The sequence below is a fragment of the Notolabrus celidotus genome, chromosome 16 (assembly GCF_009762535.1).
Source record: "Notolabrus celidotus isolate fNotCel1 chromosome 16, fNotCel1.pri, whole genome shotgun sequence".
In the NCBI taxonomy this organism is placed as follows: Eukaryota; Metazoa; Chordata; class Actinopteri; order Labriformes; family Labridae; genus Notolabrus; species Notolabrus celidotus.
The window spans coordinates 29730574-29754192 of record NC_048287.1 but is presented as its reverse complement, the minus strand read 5'-3'; the positions used below and the strand labels follow the sequence as shown (position 1 = coordinate 29754192).

Below are 23619 nucleotides of genomic sequence, written 5' to 3'. Positions count from 1 at the left end.
AAGTGAGCAAATACAATTCTTATGAATGAATGAATGAATGAATGAATGAATGAATTCTCGCGGACAGAAGTTGCCACTTGGGTACAAGAGAGAGGGAGCTCCACAGCTGCACAAGAACTGCTCATTGCAAGTCCTTTTTGCCCTTTGGGACACCACAAAAACTAGACTCTGTCTTAGGCACCATTGAGACTCAATAGTTATAACCAGAACTACTTAACATCAATGATATCATCTGAATTATCTGAATTATGACTGTAGCATGAAAGATCACAATCTTTAAAGGTCACTTCTAGTCAAGTTTATACAAAAACACAATTCAAATGTCACTATTTTGTAGATGTGGATTAATACTTTAAATTAGTGAAGAGAAACCAAGTGTCTGACTCTTGGCTGAATGCCTCTTTATTCCTTTGTAGCTATAAAACATCCTCTGGTGAGGAGTCTATTAGATATCAGGGGATTTTTCTTGTAAAACAAAAGCTCATTAAATCAACCTAAATGAAAAATTTCAGCACTTGCAATAAAGTTTAAAACTTAGAAACGAATGTGTTTCAGCCCGAGTCAGCATCAGCATCATCCAACGCTGATGAAATCTTAGGGCTGAAATGCATTTCTTTCTATAAGCTGCTTTCAATTTCTGACATCTAAAGTTTTGAACTTTAGTGCAAGTGCTTTGGGAAGTGCACAGAGTATTTTTTTAACGTGAGCACAGCAATTCGCTTTCCATTAAATCAACCTCCATGTGTCTTTGTCTGTGTTACAAAGAAGACTTAGAACTTCTAAGTTTGCATGCTTTTTAAAATGTTTTTCGTTCAGTTATATACAGTATGCAAAAAGTGTTGATTAAGCTATTTTGTTGGCTTTGTATCATCCTTTTCTTGCCTCTTGGGGGTTGTTTTTATATACAGATTTCTACCACACCTGCACACATGGTTTTATATTTTACTTTGTGCCTTTTAGTGTTTCTTAGTGAAACATATAAACTAAACTGAAAAGAATGCATGTTGTAAAAACAATTTTTCTAATGCAGAACTTGTGTTGCTGGGTAACAGAGTGGACGAGATGCATAGCCAAGTGTCCCAGGGAGCATCCAAAGGACACTTGGGAAGGGCAGCTGAATGGCACTGCAGCCACTTGACTGCCAGTGATCTAAACGCCTTTTCATCCCCGTATGTCTGACCTCCTTGTGAGGCTCTTAGAGTGAAGTGTTTACTCCATGAAGCCTCCAACAGGAAACACATTCAGAAGCCGATGCAGTTTTTGTTTTTTTTACTAATTGTAAAGAGAATCCAAGAAGACGACATTGACTTTGATTCTGTTAAATAATGCAGCTCTTTTCCAGCCTGCTGTCTTACCTGTCATGAATTTTCTCTCCTAACAACACCCTGAACCCTTGGTATCGATCTCCTCACAATCCCTCGCCAATAATTCATACCACAGTCTGCTGGTCTTCTTCTGTTACTCTCTTCTCCCTGTGCCTCTTAGGTACTCATCTGTTCTTTTCTCACTCCCTGAGCTGCTATTTCTTTTTCATTTTCAGCCAAGCAGACCATCCAGGTCAAAGCCTCCTTCATAAAACATCTTAAAACCTCATAAAAAGCCTGTTCGCTGTCTCACCCGTTTGTCTTTTCTCACATCTTCTCCTCAGCGTGGTGGTGGAGGGCACGAGCGTGCCCATGAAGCACTGCTGCAAAGGTTTCTGCATCGACGTCCTCAAGAGACTCGCCAAGATTGTGGGTTTCACCTACGACCTGTACCTGGTGACCAACGGGAGGCACGGGAAGAACATCGATGGGGAGTGGAACGGCATGGTCGGAGAGGTGAGGATCTCAATGGTAATTTAACTCCAGGATGAACATGTGCCTCAAAAGTCCCCTTTCATGGAGGATGCTATCTTGCACCGCCATGTTTCTACAGTCACATGTGCATTTCTGGGTTTGGAAGATGAAGGAGAGGAGAGTGGTTGTGTGCAAAATAATTTGTGTTGGTAGACGTTTCTGATGGTAAAAGCTTGGCAAATGGAGGATCATACTTATTATGCTTTACAGCTTCTTGTCCTCGAAGGCCATCATCTATACATCTCTGTACTAAACACACACACACAGGGTTCCCACGCGTCCTGGAAAAACTGGAAAACCTGGAAAACCTGGAAAACAGTTGACCAGTTTTCCAGTACTGGAAAACACCTGGAAAATGGGAGAAAAAGTAAAATGTCCTGGAAAATCACAGATTGTCCTGGAAAATTATTCCAACATGACTGTGTGCGATCTAACAAGGTTAAAAAAACACATCCCTATTCAACATTTGTGGCCATTTTTGTCATTCAGTTCTATTTAAGTCAATTTATGCACTGATCCTCTGATTTTTATTCTTATTATTTATTTCAGTAAGGCAGCTTCCAGAGTCCTTTGCTGGCTTTTTTGTTTTTTACATAGCTAATTTTGTATTTTTTGAGAAAAGAGAAAGCTGAGATGAGAATTGCCCACCATTGTTGCTTGGTTGCACTAATAAAGTGAAGTGCTGTCCATCTGTGGTTGCATTGTTCTATAATCAATTTGCCATAATTTTTAAGCATGTAAGAGATGATTTCATGGATAGCCATAGACTGCATGTCTTTCAATGTAGACTTCCACCGAGAGGAACATATTAGACTATTTAAGAACTAAATTTAGACGGTCATACCAGCTTGACCATCATTGAAAATGTCCTTGAAATGTCCTGGAAAATGATCTCTGGAAAAGAGTAGGAACCCTGACACACCTCAGATGGATTTTAAGATTCTCACCATTTCAGTAATTCCTCAAACTTTGAGATATCCTCTAAAAGGTAAAGAAAAAGCAGCACAAACAGATCTTTCAACTTAAATAAGAAAAACAGAACCTGCAGCAAACGAATAAGCGTCGGAGTGACAGCAATGTGGGTGAGGGATTAAATGTGAGTTTATAAAAATGTGTGTTTAGTTGGGACTTGAATGGAGACGCAGCTTGCAGGCTGTATCTCCTCGGGGAGTTTATTCTAAAGTTCGGCAGCCCAGAACACAAACACACCGTGACCCTGTTTTGTGTCTCAGTAAGATATTGCAGCTATGACATAATTCTCTTTTTTCCCCTCCCCGTACAGTAGCATCGTCTTTTTTTCCCCTTCCTTTGTTGTGTTTACAAAAAAGAGGGTTTGATACGAGGGCCCCCGTAACATTCTTTTTATCCTGCCTCAAATCCTTTAAAGCGACCCAGCGAGAGGATTGGACCCAAATCGAAGAAGAGGAGAGGAAATTTGGAGGGAAGCCGTCAAAAGGATTAGTGCTGGAGAAACTGAGAGAGAGAGAGAGAGAGAGAGAGTAAGACTGTGAAACTGTACATAACTGTGAATGTGTGTGTTGGCAGATATTCTGCTGTTTCCCTGATGCCAATCCCCCTCTGGTGGCTGGATTAATGAAGTTGGTTTAACATGGATTTAGACAGGGAATACAAATTATCATTGTGTACATATGTGTGTGTGTGTGTGTGTGTGTGTTTGTGTGTGTGTGTGTGTGTGTGTGTGTGTGCGCATGTGTTCTTATTTTTCTACCTTTTTGGGGACCAGTTTTGTTTCAGAACTTGTACAGTGAAGACATTTTGGTGCTCACACTTTTAAAGAATGAGTTTTCTAACTGAGTGCTGGGATGACATGAGAAAGGTTGAGGACATTGTTGGAATGATAGCAGACTCTAGAATCAGTCCTACCCGTCTAACAGATCTTTATAGTTGTTATTGTTAACTCCACATCATCCCTGGCTTACCTCAGACAAGGTGTCCCTCAAGGGTCGATTCTAGGTCCATTACTGTTCTCTGTTTACATGCTTCCCGTGGGTCAAATCATCCAAACGTACATTTCCTCATTGCCCGCCCTTTCAGATCAGCTGATATGGGTTTGCTGTTTGTTAAGGTTGAGGACATTGTTGGAATGATAGCAGACTCTAGTTTGAAAATGTGTTTAACAAGGAAGCAATTGTGTTTACATGCAGACATGACGGCTGTCTTGCTTAGCCTGTGTCTGCTTGGAGTGCATCCTCTGACATTGCTCTGTTCGAAGGATACAAAACTTTTTAAGCCTCCAATTCAATTTGCAATAACTCGTTAAGTTCATGATAATATTTAAAAGACAACTACTGCACCTTAGTCCTAAACAAGGCTGTATGTAAATGATAAAGAAGTCTCTTCCCTCTTGATATGTTGCCTTATGCAGCATCAACCAGAGCTCACGGTGCAGCTGGTGCAGCTGGTGCGGCACCTCATTCTTTCCATCCTGTTCGTGACACCCAATAAGTCATGTATTGGGCGTCATGAACACGAAAAGTTATGCGTCATCTCTCCATTGGAAGGTTGGTGGTTCAATCACAGCTCCTGCAGTCTACATGCTGAAGTGTCCTTGGGCAAGACTCTGAACCCCCAATTGCTTCCTGTTGGATAGGCAGCACTGTGTGAATAGGTGTGAATGGGATAAGTTATTACTGATGGACCTCTACAATATCATCTCCTGCCATTGCAATAGATCAACTGTAAAAGGAGAACACCACGACTTGTTGATTCAAAGAGTTTATTATCAAATAAACTGGACAGACTGTGCAACCGTCATCTTTTTTTTTTACAATTCAGGAACAGTGGATACCGTGATTATTACTCAGCACTACAAAACAACAGATGATAGTAGTGATCATGCCAATCTCCTCCACACACATTTTCCTTCTTGGCTGATACAGCATCTTCTGATGACCACTATGAAGTGATCCCTGGCAGCTGATCTCACCTGGCAAGAGGGATTCTCCTTCCCCTGCCAAAGTCTATTCTTGAAACTCAAACACTGAAATTGAACCAGCTTTCTTATTCAAGCATAAGTCCACTCTGGGTTCAGAGTCCAGATTGTCTCTTCATATCTTGCAACATTTCAAATTATCCCTGGACCTCAAACAACAGAGTTACATTGAACACAAGACACTAGAACCTGTACATAGTTATGCCTAAATAAAAGATTGTCTTACACTGCACAAACAAAGTTTAAGTAGATGTGACATTATCCATTACTTTTTGGGCTGCTGTTCTGAGGACTTAGGTTCAACATCAGGATCATAGTTATTTTGCCATCAGGAGTGATTGGATTTTGATTGGAGTGTGGAGCTGGACACTACCTAGAGGTTGAAATGAGTTTGACCTGGTTCAATGGGCTTCAGCCAGCACAGGCTAGGAGAGAGTTTTGATGTGAGTTAAATTTGGGGCCAGCAAAGGAACAAGCATGGGTTAGAAATTGGAAACTCATTTTAACAGTCAACCCTTGTACATGATGAGTCCAAGTAGGACCCCGTATGGAGCCCATACACCAAATCTGGGCTAACCCATTTGGAACCCCGATTAAACTAAGCACATACTTGTCTAAATACCAAGTTGGGTGTCCTAAGGGATAGCTTGGTCAAAGTTTCAGTCTGTTATCAGAGGTAATTCTGACTTTTTAGCTAGTTAGCATGACTAACTCTTTGTGGTACTAGCTGACAATGTTTGGCAAGTTACTAAAATATGTAATTAGTTACAAATACTAGTTACAACTGGCAATAAGTAACTGAATTACTGAGTTAGTGCATTATAAAAGTAGTCACTTTGGAAAGTTACTTTAATGCAACTTTTTTTATAATAATAATAATACATTTTATTCATATAGCGCTTTTTCAAAAACTCAAAGACACTGTACAATTTTTAAAATCAATACAAGCAAAATAAACAAATAACAAATAACACAGATCAAACAAAACAACACAACAGTACAATCACAAATGAAAAGCTAATTTAAAAAGGTGAGTTTTTAAAAGAGGTTTGAAAACGGAAGGGTCAGAGCAGTTTTGTATATGGGAGGGGAGTGAGTTCCAGAGGGTGGGGGCGGCTACTGAGAAGGCTCTGTCCCCCCAGGTTTGGTGTTTGGTTCTGTGAGGTGGGGACAGGAGGTTGGCGTGTGAGGAGCGCAGGTTACGGAAAGGAGTGTGATGGTGGAGGAGGTCAGTGAGGTAGGAAGGGGCCTGGTGGTGGAGGAGGTCAGTGAGGTAGGAAGGGGCCTGGTGGTGGAGGAGGTCAGTGAGTTAGGAAGGGGCCTGGTGGTGGTGGAGGGCTTTGTGGGTGAGGAGGAGGATTTTAAACTGTATGCGGTAGGTAGGGGACGGGGAGCCAATGAAGATGTTGGAGGTCACGGAGCGGGTGCAGGTGAGGAGGCGTGCAGCAGAGTTTTGAATGTATTGCAGTTTATGGAGGACTTTGGATGATGTGCTGTACAGGATGCTATTACAGTAATCTAAAGGGGATGTGATGAATGCATAGATAAGGGTTTCTGCAGCAGAGAAAGAGAGGAATGGACGGAGGCGGGCGATGTTTCGGAGGTGGAAGAAGGCCGTTTTAGTGAGCTGGGTGACGTGGTGTTGAAAAGAAAGGTTGCTGTCAAAAATGATTCCAAGGTTACGGATGTGAGGTGCAGGAGATAGAGTAGAGCTATTTAAAGTGAGAGTGAAATTTGGAATGGCATTTGTGAGGGACTTGGGGCCGATGATTATGAGGTCAGATTTTGGTCGGATTTTGCCTCTATTCTCTCACTAATGTACCCTTCCTGTCTTGTCATTCGTATTTAGCTAGTTCTCTGAAACAACAACAGACCATACTTACGTGAGCTGTTGCCAACTATGTTTTAAAGTAAAGTAGCAAATAACAGACCTTTTAAATTTCTGTTATTGTTATTGTTATTTAATTTGGAAAGCAACTAGATACATTACTGGTTACATAGTTAAAGAGTAGTGGAGTTACCGTAATGTGTAACTCAGTAGCATGTTAGTCACAACCTTTCTTGCTGGAGAGTCATCGTTTGTAAAGTTGGAAAAGTGAAACTCTCTAAAATATTTCATATATCAAGGTCAGAGGCTCAAATGGTGTCAGCCTCTAGTGGCCAGTCAAGGCACTGCATTTTTGGTGCTTAAAGGCTGATTTATACTTCTGCGTTGAATCAACGGCGTACCCTACGCTGGGGGTCCGCGTAGCTCCCGTACCTACGCCGTGGCCTACGCACGTAGCTGACGTGCACCTCCTCCAAAATGTAACTCCGCGTAGAGCCGACGCGGACCGCAAGCTCTGTGATTGGTCCGCTCGGCGGCTTTGTCTTTCCCGCATTTACAACACTTCCGGGATCCCGCACATCGGCCGTGTATTTCATCTCCTCCTCTCTATTCTTCATGTAATCATGTCTGTATGATAAACAGCAACATGTATCAGCTGTAGATGAACATAACACGCTCTGAAACTCTGTGGAAAAGTAAACAGAGATCGTAGCGGGGCAGGAAGCAGGCGGCCGGCTATCAGAGAGACCGCACTGCCCTCAGGCCCATCGACGCACAAGTATGTGGTGCTCATGTCCGCGTCAGCCCCTGCTGCGTAGGGGAGACGCAGGAGTATAAATCAGCCTTAACACAAACCAAACACTGTAGTTCTGATTTTGAAAGAGCCTCTAGGATGTAGGTGGTTTTTCCTGCTGGTCACATTCTGCCAGTTTCTCATTAAGACACATAATAGTGTCGGTATATGAGCGTGTGTAGCAGACACACTTGATTCAGTTTTACATTTTATCCTCAACTGCCCACTTCCTCCTCTCTTTTCACATCCTTTGTGTTCCTTTCTGATAACTAATCTCCTTTCACATCTTAGCAAGGTAAAATCTCACCAAGGCTAATACGTCTACCTTCTGCAGACTTGTTCTGTGTCCTTGTGCGTGCTGAGAAAGCCCACACTTAGACGGTCTTTTCTGCAATCTTTCAGAATGTCATCCAACCTTGTGCTTTTTGTCCTCCAGCCTTACATGAATGGTTTCCCGACAAGCCAGTAATTTCCTCCGCCCTCAACATGTTCCCTTCAACTGTGAATCATCCTGTTGTAATACTTCTTCTTTGTCCCCGATATGAAATCTGTTCAGGGATGAAGCCCTTCTGGGGTGACCCAGGTGTCTCTTTCAGTTAGAGCTTGAAATGACTGAGGTGATTCAAATGGAATAATGAGCTAGGATTGGTCACCTGTGGGAACCCTTTGAATCATCATCACATTTCTATGAGTTGTGATCACACCGTGTTCCACCGGTACACTTTCACGACGCTCACCCTCCCTTCTTTAAGCCAGCCTCAGTTGTGATGCGCTACGGTGACGTCTTTGTGCAAAAACCTTTGAATTTGAAGGATAAAGCTAACCAATCACAGAGAACAGCTGATGTTATGTTGTAATTTAATTCATTGACGTCCATTAGAGTGCACACAACGATCCGACAGACCTTTCTTTGAACACAGAGATCTCTAACTATTCAGCGGTACAAATTGGTCATTGTCTGGTTAGCGTACCCGTCAGAGGTGCTCATTGGATTCTTTGTCATTGTGTCATGTATTCATGTTACCTGATTTCAATTTGGGAACGGCACATATTCAATTAAATTTTGTCCTCCCAGGCGGTTATCTGTGGCACGGCTGTCACTTTCAGTTAAAACTACATTACAGCGTGTTTGCAACGAGCAGCTATTGTTATTCACAAAGATGGAGGACTTATGTTGTTATAAGAGATGTGAGAAAAAGAAGATTCTCTCACAGACTTACTCAGTGCCACAAGTTTATTAAATCACCATGTTTCCACCTGCTGCTCTTAAGTCAGGGGATAGATTTTTGAAGATGGGAGTCAAACCAATGGATGAAGATGTTGCACACCAATGGATGGATACGTGGACAAATGCTTGTATAACTGTATACATCTGTTTTTCTACTCTTGATTTGTTGTAATGCATTTTAGAATCTTAAGTTATTTTTCTTCTGCAGCTGTGTGATGTGCATATCACCCCGCCCCCCATCCCCCCTTTTTTTTAATAAGAGATGTAACAATCAGCTGTTGTCCTTGGTGTTGCTTCGGCTTTATATACTGCAGAGAGAGCTTATAAGGAACGTTGATGATTCATCCGTATTATGCACACCTACAGAGCTGGGATTAATGTTTTGTTTTCCCAGCCTGTGAAAATATAGCTCAATAAAAAATACAGATATGACAGGGAAACAAGTTTTATGTTCATGCAACAGAGGTATAAAAAGTGGACAGAGCCTCCTGTGTCACCCTCTGACAAACTCTGAAAACAATGTTTACTGAGGGAATAAATCAAGTGACATGTAGCGGAGTTATTCATGGACTTTTTTATGATTTGCATCCAGTAAAGTCTTCCTCTGTCGACCATTCAAAGAAAAAAAAAAAGGTTTAAGGCTGAGACATGATTCCATTGTTTAGAACGAGAGAAGACGTCCAATATGAAGACTCTGACCGCATTGAGGGGTTGCTCATTTAATTAATCAAGTCTGAAATCAGGTAATTTTTACATGTTAGCTTACACAAGATTCTTTCTTCAACAGTGGACCTGCCCTCTGCTGGCCATGAATGAAAATGCACAATTAGAAAGAAAGGTACTTTATTAATCCCCAGTGGGAAATTCAATTTTTTCACTTGTGCTATTTTTGGACATGCTACACATACAGTTTATTTGGTATATACATACAATGCACACACATGCAGTGAACATGCTTGGGAAGAGATGTCAGAGTGAGGATACTGCCATCAACCAGCGCACCCCGAGCAGTTGGGGGTTCAGTGCCTTGCTCAAGGGCACATCGGCAGTGCCCAGGCAAGTGAACCAGCACCTCTCCAGCCACCAGTCCACTTGCCAAGCTTCGTCCATACTGGGACTCGAAACCGGAGACCCTTCGGTTCCCAAGCCAAGTCCCTATGGACTGAGCTACTGCCGCCCCCTAAGACACTTATTCATTGGCTTTCAATTTCAGACCCTGATAAAACATTCAATTTATTTAGCAGTCTGTTTTCTGCAAGTTAATTTAACAGTGGATTAAACAGTCTTTGTCTATTTGGTTGAACAAATGTGTTTTCAAAGTCAGGGTGCAGGAGCTGAGAAGTGTAGCCGCTCTGCAGCAGCCCAATCTCCATGAAAAGAAACAGTCTGCAGGTCTGCGAAACACTGCAAATTAGAAAACACATGCAGAGGTCTGATGCAGATTCAACAGGAACACCCTGCAGACTGAAGACCTACCTTTTTAATCTCACTTTTAACCAAGTCTTATTCCATCTTACTTTATTCACTTATTATCTAATTCAAATTCATTTTTTTTTTTGTATTTATGTATTAATTAAGTGTGGATTATTTCATTATTTATTTAGTTTTTAATTTGATCGTATCCTCTTAATCCAGAGATTTTTTTTTACAGATTTTATTAAATTTACTTTTTAGTTTAGCATCTTAGTTTCTGATTTTAAACTTTTAGTGTTTTATTACCTTATTAATTTATTTCATTTTGGTAAGTTGAATTCCCCATCTTCAGTTTTAACATATTATTTTACCTCCAGTGTTTCCTGATTAAGATATCATGACAGCGTTTCCTCAGTTCGTCAGCATCTTCTTTTTTATTTATATCATGTTCCTAACCTTGCATATGGATTGTGGGTTGGGGGTCATTTTGTATTTGTATTCTATTTTATTACTACCATTATTATGTTAATTTACAGCACTTTGTGTTACAATATTATTGCATGAAAAGGGCTTTACAAATAAAGACTGATTGATTGAAAAATGCTGCAGAAACAAATGCTTGAACATTTGCATGCAGACTCTTGCAATTCTCTTGAGATGAAATATGCAGCCTGATTCTTTAAATGGAACTGGAACTGGAACTGCACTTGCTGGCCACCACCATAGAGTGTTTTCTGGTTAATATGGAGTAAAAGAACATTTGGGTAGTCGTGGGAGCTAAGTTTGAGAATGTCCTGTTGAAGAATGTCCTCATCATTTAGACTCTACAGGTCCGACCACAACTCTCCACAACACAGCCATTACTGCAGATTTATCTACACTAGCTCAAGTGGCAACATTGCTGAAGAGCAGTTTTGGCGAAGCACAGAAAACCTTTAGCGCCCAAAACGGCATAGAACAAAGAAACCCAAAATCCACTGCTGCAATTAGCCTTTGAACAAGAGGCCCAGTGCAACCATCACAACAGGGCCTTCAGTCAGGAGCCAGACTCTCCTCCTCTGTTGTCCCCTGGTGGTGGAATGAATAACGCAGCTAAATTCGACCTGCAGAGTCCCTTTCTATTTCTGAGTTTTAGACACAGCTCTTTGTGAACAACTCTGCACCTGGTAGTTTGATGTTGGAGATGATGCTGGCACTGGCATTGATGATGTTCCCTCCTGTCTAGATCTGTGCTTGTGTTGTTACTTGCAGGTGAACGTCACTTTGGACATAGGCGTCTGCTGAATGTAACTGTGTTATGCATCATTACAAGAATGAATGAATGAGCGTCGAGGACCATGGAGACTGTGACTTTAAGAGAGTGTTGACAGGATCCTCAATAGCATCCAGTGAAGGGAACCGTTTGTCTTTACGGTGCTTTGGATCCGAGCCAAGACTTCCACTAATGAACTTTTGGTCCGTAGCCAACTTCTCTAACCTCGACAGTCCCTCGGCTTCAGTCGGGTAACTTCTGTTCCCTGCCAGGTGAATCACGCCAGAGCAACAAATCCCCTCTGTTTCCACCCTCTGACCATCTGAGTCTCGTTTACAGCCGTCAGGAGAGCTCAGAGGAGGAACGAAGCCAAGTTCAAGCTGCAGAGAGAAAGAATAAACTGCACTCACATTTAGATTCTTTCACAAAGCCTGGAAAGTATTTCTTTATACGTCGCTGAGAAAGAGAGCTCTGGATTTTTCTTTCAAAGATGTAGTGCTTCTTCAGGCTACTCTTTGTAGGCAGGTGCAGGGTTCACATGACAGCATGCTTTTCATCAATTAGATGAAAGGAAGAGAAAAGAGAGAGGAGAACTGCACAGGGACTCGAACTCTTGAGATCTAATTCAATCATTAAAAAAGTGACATTGCCCTGATCGGTAGAAATATCAGTTGAAACCTTGAAACTTTTGTTCCTGCTTGAGTCAAGTCAAGTCAAACTTTATTTATAAAGCACATTTAAAACAACCTCAGTTGACCAAAGTGCTGCACAGATATTAAAATACAATATAATCATACACAATATAACAATGAATAAAAACAATAAAATAATAGTAAGAGCTCAATTTAGGAAATAAAAGAGTAAAAAGGTAAAAAGCCAAGGATTCTTGTTTAGCTGGGACTCGACGCCAAGGAGAAAATATGGGTTTTCAGGAGTGTTTTAAAGTGATCCACAGACTGTGCAGCTCTAACCTAGAAAGGTAGGCTGTTCCACAGCTTTGGGGCCGCCACTGAGAAGGCTCTGTCCCCACGAGTAGAGAGTCTGGACCGAGGTACTGCCAGGAGCAGCTGGTTTGACGACCTAAGTGCTCTGCAAGTACTGTGAGGCTGTACAAGGTCTGATAAATAAGACGGTGCCAGAGCATTTAAACACTTAAAGACAATTAATGAAACCTTGAACTGGATCCTAAAGGACAGGACTGATGTAATCCCGCCGTTTCTTTCCAGTCAGCAGGCATGCGGCTGCATTTTGGACGAGCTGTAGACGGTGCAATGCTGACTGTTCGAGACCAACAGAGAGTTACAGTAATCTAAGCGTGAAGTAACAAAGGTGTGAATCACTCTCGAAATCATTTCTGGGAAGATAAGGCTTCACTTTTGCTAATAGTCTTAGCTGAAAGAAGCTTGTTTTAAAAATAGAGCTTATCTGCTTGTCAAACTTAAAGTCACTATCCAAAATAACACAGAGGTTCCTTGCAAAAGGGAGTCACTCTATATCAGTCTAATGCAGGGCGTCCTGTTTTCCAGGTGGTGTCCAACAGAGCTGACATGGCCATCGGTTCTCTCACCATAAACGAGGAGAGGTCAGAGGTCGTGGAGTTCTCCGTTCCTTTCGTGGAGACCGGCATCAGCGTCATGGTTTCTCGGAGCAACGGCACCGTATCGCCTTCCGCCTTTCTTGGTGAGTTTTTGTCTCAACAATCGCTTGTGAGTCGTGACAGATTTTGAAGTGTGAATATTTGTGGGAATCATAACAGGTATTTCTAGGTGGATGTCGTGTCATCACAGGATGAAACATTTATCTTGAATGGTAACATTCCTGCTATTTTAAGCCTTTTTTTGTGTTGAATTTTGACGATTTTGTCTCATAGCTCGTGAAAACCAGCAATCCAGTGTCTCAAATTATTACAATATTTCATTAGATCAGTCCAAAAAAGCACTTAAAATACAGAAATGTCCAACTTCTGAAAAGTATGTTCACTTGTGTTACTCAATACTTGGGTTGGGACTCCATCAGCACGAATTCCTGCATCAGTGTGGCGTGGCATGAAGCAACAGGTTGCCTTGACAGTGGCCTTCAGTTGGTCTATAATTTTGGGTCAGGTATTCCTCTTGACAAATATATCACAGACTGTCTTTAACTGGCCAATCAAACAGTGGTATCGTAGCCAGCAAACCATGTGTTAGAAGTTTTGGCGGTGTCGGCAGGTGCTACATCCTTCTGGAGAAGGAAATCTGCATCTGTATAAAGCTTGTCATTACATGGAAGCATGAAGGGCTTGGAAATCTCCTGGTAGATGCTGTGTTGACTTTGGACTTAGTAAAACACAGAGGACCAACACCAGGAGATGACCTGGCAGCACAAACCATTACAGAGTGCAGAAACTTCACGTTGGACTTCAAACACCTTGGATTCTGTAGCTCTCTACTCTTCCTCCAGACTCCAGGACCATCCATCCATCCATCCATCTTCTTCCGCTTATCCGGGTCCGGGTCGCGGGGGCAGCAGTCTCAGCAGGGAAGCCCAGACACTCCTCTCCCCGGCCACTTCCACCAGCTCTTCTGGGAGGATACCGAGGCGCTCCCAGGCCAGCTGAGAGACATAGTCTCGCCAGCGTGTCCTGGGCCTTCCCCGTGGCCTCCTCCCAGTCGGACATGCCCGAAACACCTCCCCAGGGAGACGCCCGGGAGGCATCCTAACCAGATGCCCGAACCACCTCATCTGGCTCCTCTCGATCCGGAGGAGCAGCGGCTCTACTTTGAGCCTCTCCCGGATGTCTGAGCTCCTGACCCTATCTCTAAGGCTGAGCCCAGACACCCTGCGGAGAAAGCTCATTTCGGCCGCTTGTATTCGCGATCTCGTTCTTTGATTTATAAATTCAACACCTTCTTTCATCTAGAACAAGGGTTTCAGAACTTTTCTCCCGGTGACCCCCAAAATGTAGGTGCCAAAGACTTTTGACCCCCACTATCACACAAAGTGATTAAAAGAAACTCCACAGTTCATTTTGCTGGTCTGCAGAAAAAGAGACACCTATGCACATGTGGCTTTGTGTCCTGTGCTGTTGTGAATTAACTGCTGTTACTGATGCTCATGTTATAAGTAACTAACCCCAAACTCTCACCCTAACCTTAAGAGCCATGTAGCAACACAGAAAGGCAGAAAACTAATGAAAATAATGTATTTGCCTGGTTTTCATTTCAAATTGAATTACCTAAATAATATATATTATCAGTAATGGACAATATACAAAATTTTAGATTACTTAAAAACAAAAAACATCTCTGAACCCCCAATTAGTGTCTGGTGACCCCCACTTTGTGTCCCTACAGTCGGGGATCACTAATGGCGTGGTCGCAAGTTTTTTAAATTTTAATTAAGTAATCTAAAATGTTGTATTTTGTTCATTACTTTTAATATATTGAAGTAATTAAATTTGAAATATTAATAATTAAACTCCAAATAAACACATTAGTTTTCTGTCGTCTGGGGGCGGCTGTAGCTCAGTCCATAGGGGACTTGACTTGGGAACGGAAGAGTTGCCGGTTCGAGTTCCAGTATGGGCAAAGTTTGGCAAGTGGACTGGTGGCTGGAGAGGTGCTGGTTCACTTGCCTGGGCACTGCCAAGACTCTTGAGCAAGGCACCAAACCTCCAGCTGCTTGGGTTGCGCTGGTTGATGGCAGCATCCTCACTCTGACATCTCTCTAAGTGCATGTCCACTGCATGTGTGTGCATGACTTCTTCTTCTTCTTCTTCTTCTTCTTCTTCTTCTTCTTCTTCTTCTTCTTCTTCTTCTTCTTCTTCTTCTTCTCTCTTTGTTGCTAGATGACCCCTAAGGTTAGGGTGAGAGTTGGGGTTAGTTACTTATAACAAAAGCAACAGAAGCAGCAGGTTAATTCATAACAGCACAGGAAACACAGCCACATGTGCATGTAAGAAGGCTAATTTTTCTGCAGACCAGCTAAATGAAAGCACCATTTAATCACCTTGAGGGACAGTGGAAGTCGTGAGTCTTTGGCGCCCGTGTTTCGTGGGTTGCGGTATGAAAAGTTTGGGAACCCCTAACCCTGAATACATCAAATTTTCACCTCAAAAACTTGAACTTGCTGAGATGCACCTGTGTACTCAGTGGATGATCTCAAAGGTGTGTCTGTTTGAGATGTTAGAGCTCCTGGGCTATCCCACATGCTTTACTCTCTCTGTCCTACTTACTGTGTTTGTGTTTTAAACTCAAGCCTAATGTAGATTTCACTCTTTTATCTTCATTTATTCTCATTCTCTCTCCCAGGGTTTGTTTTAAACTCATTTAACCTGCAGTGATGTATGTAAAGCCTCACACCTACCACCACCTGAAGACAGATTTACTGGGAAAAGAACCTATTTGTGAGCAGCACGAGCAGAACAGGAGTGATTGTTGATTCACCTTGAACCTAAAGCACTGCGGTGGCTCTCTGCTGCTCAGGGATAATGTTGGAGAATACAGATCTTCCACGGTATTGATCTGATGTTATTTTACTGCTGAGGTGGAAAATCTTTGTAAATCCACTTTGAATCCACATAAAACGAGAGGTTGGAGCTCGGGAGAAAACAAACAAAAAACAAAAGCTGTCATCTTACTTTGTGCTCATCGAACGATTGCACACAGGCGCTGCTTTTCTCTCTGACAAGCGTGCTCAATCCCCGGACACGGAGAATAAATCTGGTAGGAAGAAAGTGATGGACTTTTCTCTCCTCTACATCACGTCTGCTGTTTGATACAGGGCGTTTAAAAACTTCTCTGCAAGTCTAAAAAGAGATAAAATGATGAAATGAGGCACACAGTATGCAAGATCCATGTCTGTGTGACTTCATGTTGAATATTCTTACTATTAAAAGACATTGCACATGAAGATCGTCATGCAAAATGTCCATGACATGCTGTTACAGAAGGACAGATATGCTGCAGTCGTCAGCACTTATCAGCAGACGCTCATCAATAGCGGTTAATCATCAGCGTAACAGTTTAATCTAAAGATGAAGGTCTATGAGGGGGCGGAGGAGTGTGCAACAATGGCCCTGATAAATTACATAATCCTGCACAATGTGATGTTAATGATCCTCAATTATGTAAGAGGACTGCGTTTGTGACACCCTTTTGTCTCACACATGAAAAGGTTCACACTCGGGGCTTTGAGTCTCTAAGCTGAGCTGCAAGCCCCGGGCTGTAGATACAATACTCATTGTCAGAGCTGCAGCAGTGATTTGATTCTTTTTATTTCATATAGAGTATTTATTTTCAGTCAAATTAGACACATCTTTATTGAAAAATGTAATTATCACTGGCAGGATTTTATCAGTGTTTTATATTTTGATGTTTTATTAATATATTTTTTATATAAATAGTTTTTAATATTTTTATTTTCTATATATATTGATTTATATATGTTTGTATTTATTACTATATATTTAATATTTTTTATATTTTTATATTCATTATATATATATATTAAGATTTGTATATTTTTTATTTTTTATATTTTAATATGTATTTTTTTAATTTTAATATTTTTATATACACAGTATTTTTGTATGTATTTTATATTTTCAATTTTGTAATTATCTTTTTATTTTTCCTATTTGTATATATATATTTTAATCTTATATATTTTGTTATTTTTATTCTTCTAACATTGTTTTATTTATTTTTATTTGACTTCCTCAAGTTTCTCTTTTATCGTCTTTTAGTTTCTTTCTTGTTTGTAGAGCACTTTGTGACCCTGTTTTGAAAAGTGTTCTATAAATAAAGATGATTACTATTATTATTTCTTTATTACATAGCCTAATTCCTGATATTTCCAAGTGTGCAGAGAGGAGATACACAGCTGGAGGTGGAGAGAAATTAAAACACAGAGAGAGAGAGAGAGAGAGAGAGAGAGAGAGAGAGAGAGAGAGAGAGAGAGAGAGAGGTTGTTGTCACGCTCTGATACAAACCAAACACAAAGACAGAGGCAGAGGTCGAGTGGCTTTGATAGAGAGAGCGATGAAGCTGCTTCAGATATTTTCAAACTATCTCAGATGTTTTCATCTGAACATCAGCGGGTTCACATGCTGCTCTCTCTCTCTCTCTCTCTCTCTCTCTCTCTCTCTCTCTCTCTCTCTCTCTCTCTCTCTCTCTCTCTCTCTTTCTCTCTCTCTTTAACCACCAATGAGACGATAACCTGCAACAAACTGACTTGCGAGCATTCGGCTAGGTCTCAGGGGACAACAGTTTGAGCCCTCCGTCTGTGCCGTAAACCTGCTGCTGTAACTGTACTCACTGAAGTCTTCTTTGACCTTTAGTGAACCTCTGAGGTTTGGATTTGTTCATCAAATACATGCAAACAAGAGTGAGTTTGAGATTTTAGGACTTTAAGAAGACAACGAACTGGGCCTGTATGCACGTCCAGCTATTACACAAACGGGACCATTAGTCTTAACGTACCGTTATGGAACAGCCCATTTGGCTGTAGCGTTAGCCGCATGCACGACTGCAAATAATTGGCCAATTAACTAATTGCGCCATGAAAGGGAGGCTGGTGCAAAACGTCATATGTCCAGGGAACTTTCTGCAAAAACCCCTATCCAACAAATTCAAATTGCACATGCCTACTACGCTTAAACAACAATAAACTTAGCGAGGGGTACCGGTGTGACTGAGAGAAGATCAAGAAGAAATGGACATTTTATTACAAGACTATAGAATGAACAAACAGCTGTTATCAGCAAGTCAATCATCAAAGATAACAAACAAGGAGAAAGGGAAAGTTTGGCTTCAGATCTTGGACCGGGTAAATGTGTGCAGTGTTTCTGAGCGCACAGTAGAGGACCTAAAACATAAAATGAGCAACATGAAAGCGGCTTTGCACAACAAGCAAAGCCACCGACGTGGTCCAGGTGGAGGACCACCTGTCCCCCCATTGAAGGATGAGGACTTGTTAGAAGGTGGGGTCTACCTCCATTAAATGTAATGCTTTGTTGGGGTGTTAACCTGGCTAATGCATTCTGCTAATCAATTGTTTTTTCACCATTAGTACTAATGACCAATTTCCATCACTAATGGCTGGACTGGACGTGCATACAGGCCCTGGTCTCATAGCAACACCTTTAATTTTGAATCTATACAGCTTCACATTCAGGACTCTGTTCTTGCTACAACACCCTCTTCAAACCTGAAAGCTCCTCCTGCAGAGCGAGCTGATTAAAGTGCTCTGTAATCTTTTATAGAGAGTTCTTTTATCTGAAACAACCCGCCTCCAAAAGCAGACTTGTTTCCCCCCCCCCCCCCCCCCCCCGTAGACCTGATCCTTTCTTCATACTCCTTAAGGGATCCATTTCATACTTACACAGCTGCAGTAGTACATCCATCCATCTGTCAGAGGAGATTTAGGAGACAAACTCAAACACGTCATGCTTGGAAGGAGGTGCAGAGCTCCCAAGGCCGTTTTATCTTAAGACTGCTGGGCCAGAGCGACCCGGCACTGCAGCTCTGCATGGTTGTGTGTGTGTGTGTGGAAGTGGGCCAGTGAGTGAATGGGTAGTTTGGAGGAGTAGAAAAAAAAAAAAAGAAAAGATAGGGTAAGCAAGGCTAGAGTGGTAAGAGAGACAGAAACATGCAAGGTAAGGTCAAAGGTGAAGAAAACAATCAAGTGAGAAAGTAGAAGAAGTGGAGCTCGCGAGGAGGCAGGACAATCGTTTCTGATCAAGGTGCCTCTGAAGAAACTCGCAGCAGTTTAACCAGAGCTGGTTATCGTGGGGGAGGAAGAGGAGGAGGGCAAGAGGGAGGAAGTGGAGGCAGAAAAACAAGTGGGTGTTACGAGAAGGAGTGAGTGAAAACCATTGACTTTATGAAGAGATGGATGAAGCATCTCTATCTTCTCCTATTGTATAAAAGTAAAGCCTAAATACCTGACTGCGCTCATATCTAACCCTGGTGTCGCATTTCTCAACAGAACTGTCAATCATGGCATTATTCCTCTATTCAAAGCATCAAATTGAAACTAAAGTCATTACATACATTATCAATCAATCAATCATTCTTTATTTATATAGCTCCAAATCCCAACAAGTATTATCTGAAGACTCTTTCCAAACAGAGCAGGTCTAGACTGGACTCTATGTTCTATCATTCACAAAGACCCAACATCAAGACAGGATAAGATCCAGTCCCATCTTACAGGCAGGACTCAGTCTGATCTCATCTTAATCCACCATGAGCAGAGCACTTTGCAGAATTTAGCAAGTTACAGTGGCAAGGACAAACTTCCTTTAACAGGCAGAAACCTCCAGCAGGACCAGACTCATGTTAGACACACATCTGCTGAGACCTACCGTGTTGGAGAGAGGGATAGAGGGAGATGAAGAGAGAGAGAGATGATAGTGGAGAGACGGATAGTAGTAGTTGTAGCAGCTGGATTCTGTTGCAATGATTCAGAGGAACCTACGAGACAAGGGAGCTCTGGGACTCCAGAAAGGTCTATGGTTAGTAACTTTAATGGAAACTTTAAAGTAAGAGACAGGCAGACAGAGGAAAGAGAGGGAAAGACGGGATCCATGAGTGTCAGTTCCCCGGCAGTCTAAGCTTATAGCAGCATAACTAAAAACTGGTCCAAGCCTGAGCCCCTTTGCAGCATTTAGCAAGTTACAGTGGCAAGGACAAACTTCCTTTAACAGGCAGAAACCTCCAGCAGGACCAGACTCATGTTAGACACACATCTGCTGAGACCTACCGTGTTGGAGAGAGGGATAGAGGGAGATGAAGAGAGAGAGAGAGAGATGATAGTGGTGAGATGGATAGTAGTAGTTGCAGCAGCTGGAGATCCAGAGGAACCTACAAGACAAGGGAACTCAGGGACTCCAGAAAGGTCTATGGTTAGTCACTTTAATTGGACAGGGAGAGTTAAAGTTACCCATTCCACAGGTAACTGTTCATGTCTGTGAAATGTAATAATTCATTCTTAACTTTTTAAATCCTAAGTGATGCTAAAGAAGCAGTTTATCTATCAGCTTGGCCGTTGTATACTTCTGCTTTCCAAAACTGGAAATCAAGCAACGCCTGACCCGGCATCCTGCAGACCAGATCCAACAGAACAGTCAGACTACAGACTACCTTCAAATGTAGCATGCAGTACGTACTGCAGACTACATTCCTAGGTAGTACGCAGCCACTGTTTTCATCGCCTGCAAAGCACACCAAACTAAAGGGCTGAAAGTTTGATGAAACAGTTAGAAACACAAGATTTCAACACGTCAGAGAATCATTTCAGAGAGGACAAATGTAAACCAAAGAACTGTATGTTGTATCTCTCCTTCACATTCATTCATCCTAACCTTGTAGCTCTTTGTTGGGTGCAAAGTGATCTTCAGCTGGAGATTAAACACTTCCATATTTCCTCATTTGATGGAATAACTTGGTAAGATCATCACGCCTAAACTTGTATGTCCTGTGTTCCCTTTTCTCATCTTGTAGACTCATTGTGAAGTTTGTATGATGCTTGGTTCTTGCCTGTTTACCGGACATATTTATCTTCATCTTGTTTGGAGCGTTTAGAAACGATGAGGAGGCACTAAAGCACTTTGAGCACCACAAAGTTAATAAGGAGACGTTCCTCCTTCGTCTTGGACTCGGTGTAATCGCTCTCTGTCTCTATTGTTAATTACAGATCAGTTTAGAATCCCTGTTGTGCTGAAACTCCTCAGACTGAGCCGAGTGTCTGCTCAGGTATCAAACTTTCCTCTTCAGATCCATTCAGGTTTTCAGTCACATACGCTTCAGTCACACGCTCTGCAGTCAAACTATTCAAGCGCTCATTTTTCGGGGACCATGGGTTCTTTTTTCTCAGACCGTTTAAATATTTAAGACTTGTCCTTTTGGGGACTCCCTGTCTTCTAAGTTGACACACCATGACATTGTTTTTTTGCCACTGGAGACTTGTATGATCTCTCGGTTTGGTCCTCTTCTGCATTCTTCAGCACACCTTGTGAAGTAAGGTGTATAATGTATGGTGATCAGGTAGTTATGGGAAATAGAATCTAATAATGGAAGCTAACGGTTTTACCATAGACTGTATACATAATGGACGTAGTATCCGTGACGTCACCCATCTGTTTCTGAAGCGCTGTTTTGAAGCAAATCATCGGTGGGTGCCATATTGGGACAGCTGAACTCAACCAAACTTAGTGTGAGGTAAAGAGGCGGGGTTTGAGCCTCCTAGCCAACAGCCAACAGCTGTCAATCAAGTCAGTCATGTCCTTATTTGGGCAAAAACTCAAAATCTTAATATCTTCTAACACTGTCCTGTTAGAAAATAATTCACCCTGGAGCGCTGCTGTTGCCTTGTGGTCTAAGCGCCCCACATAGGGGCTTTAGTCCTTGTCACAGAGGTGCCTATGTTCCCACATTCTGCTGCTGATCGAAATGAAATGACTCATTCATTCATTCATTTACTATAAAGTGCTTCCAAAAGGTCTGGTGGGAGGATAGGGCTTAAACTGAAGGGAAATGTAGGAACACAAGACCTAATTTTGAAAATGTCCTAGAAATGTGGGAACATAGGGATGACCCCGCCAGTTGGACTAATGGCCGCGACCATTTGCTGCATGTCTTCCCCCTCTCTCTACTCTCTTCAGCTGTCCTAACATAGAGGCAAAAAAGCCCAAAAGTATAACGATCAAGAAATTAGCTACGTAGAACCAAGCTGTTTTTTGAACCAGGCTGTAAACATGTTTATTTCTGCTGCAAAGATCGTCTTTTTTTGAATGGGTGTGTATGTGGTTTCTGGTGTTTCTGCAGCCAGCCTCAAGTGGACGCTCAAGGAACTGCAGTTTATAATATTTCCGCATGGGCTTCATATTTTGAGACCGGAGGTTGCCGCTTGGATTTTACCTCAATTTACGGTCTATGGTCAATCAATCAATCAATCAATCTTTATTTGTATCGCACCAAATCACAACAAACGTTATCTCAGGACGCTTTTACAAACATAGGAGGTCTAGACCACTCTATGTCAAATTATGAACAGAGACCCAACTTCAAGACAGGGTAAGACTCAGTCTGACCCCACCTTAATCCATCATGAGCATTGCACATCGCAGTATTTAGCAAGTTACAGTGGTGAGGAAAAACTTCCTTTTAACAGGCAGAAACCTCCAGCAGGACCAGACTCATGTTAGACAGCCATCATGCCTCGACTGAGTTGGGTCTGGAAAGAGGGATAGAGGGGAGTAAGAGAGAGAGATGATAGTGATGAGACGAGTCGTAGAAGCTGTTGCTGCTGGAGTCCAGCATGTCCGGATCAGCTGGAGTCCAGATCGTCCGCAGCAGGAGGACGTCTACGGCAGCTCAGAGGAACCTACGAGACAAGGGAGCTCAGAGACTACAGAAAGGTCTATGGTTAGTAACTTTAATGGGACAGGCAGAGTTAAAGTAAGTGATGGGGGGAAGGGGGTGAGCTAGGATCCCAGTGTGCCAGTGCGCCAGTTCCCCCGGTAGTCTAGGCCTATAGCAGCACAACAAAAGCTGGTCCAAGCCTGATCCAGCTCTAACTATAAGCTTTATCAAAAAGGAAAGTTTTAAGCCTACTCTTAAAAGTAGAGAGGGTGTCTGCCTCCCGGACCCTGACTGGTAGATGATTCCAAAGGAGAGGGCCCTGATAACTGAAGGCTCTACCTCCCATACTACTTTTAGAGATTTTAGGTACAACTAGCAAGCCTGCATGTTGGGAGCGTAGAGTTCTAGAGGGGTAATAGGGCACTATGAGCTCTTTGAGATACAAGGGTGTCTGATTTTTAAGGGCTTTGTAGGTTAAAAGAAGGATTTTAAATTCTATTCTACATTTTATTGGGAGCCAGTGAAGAGAAGCTAACACTGCAGAGATGTGCTCTCTCTCCCTAGTGCTAGTCAGGACTTGAGCTGTGGCGTTTTGAGCCTGATAAGAGGGAGTTACAGTAATCTAACCTGGAGGTAACAAATGCATGGACTAGTTTTTCTGTTTTTTTTTTTCTATGGTGACAACAAGCAGAAGCAAAATGTGCCGAAACCCTTTCCCACGGATGAATCAGTTTCCCTCTGGTGTTTCTCATGTTAGTGAAAGTTAATAACCATTGTCAAAATGAGCCGTCTGTTCCATGAGACATCGGAAGAATCAGCAGGTGAGGGACACAGTATTCAGAATTGTCCTTGCTTGTTCTTTATAGTCTGTTTCTTGAACGAGGATCAGTTTTTAGAAGAGCTTTGTTTGCCTGCAGAGAAACAGGCAGTGTGAGAGGAACACGTTGAAATGCACCCCCTGCATGGAGC

At 42.2% G+C, this 23619-nt stretch overlaps 1 protein-coding gene across 1 annotated transcript in view; it reads left to right on the top strand.

Moving 5' to 3' along the window:
- LOC117828334 (serine/arginine repetitive matrix protein 2-like) overlaps positions 1-23619 on the top strand; it is a 124453-nt gene that overhangs the window by 21356 nt on the left and 79478 nt on the right. Inside the window, exons 3-4 of the mRNA XM_034705377.1 lie at positions 1649-1820; positions 12832-12985. Of these exons, the coding sequence (XP_034561268.1) occupies positions 1649-1820; positions 12832-12985 (326 nt within the window). The remainder of the gene's footprint in view (positions 1-1648; positions 1821-12831; positions 12986-23619) is intronic.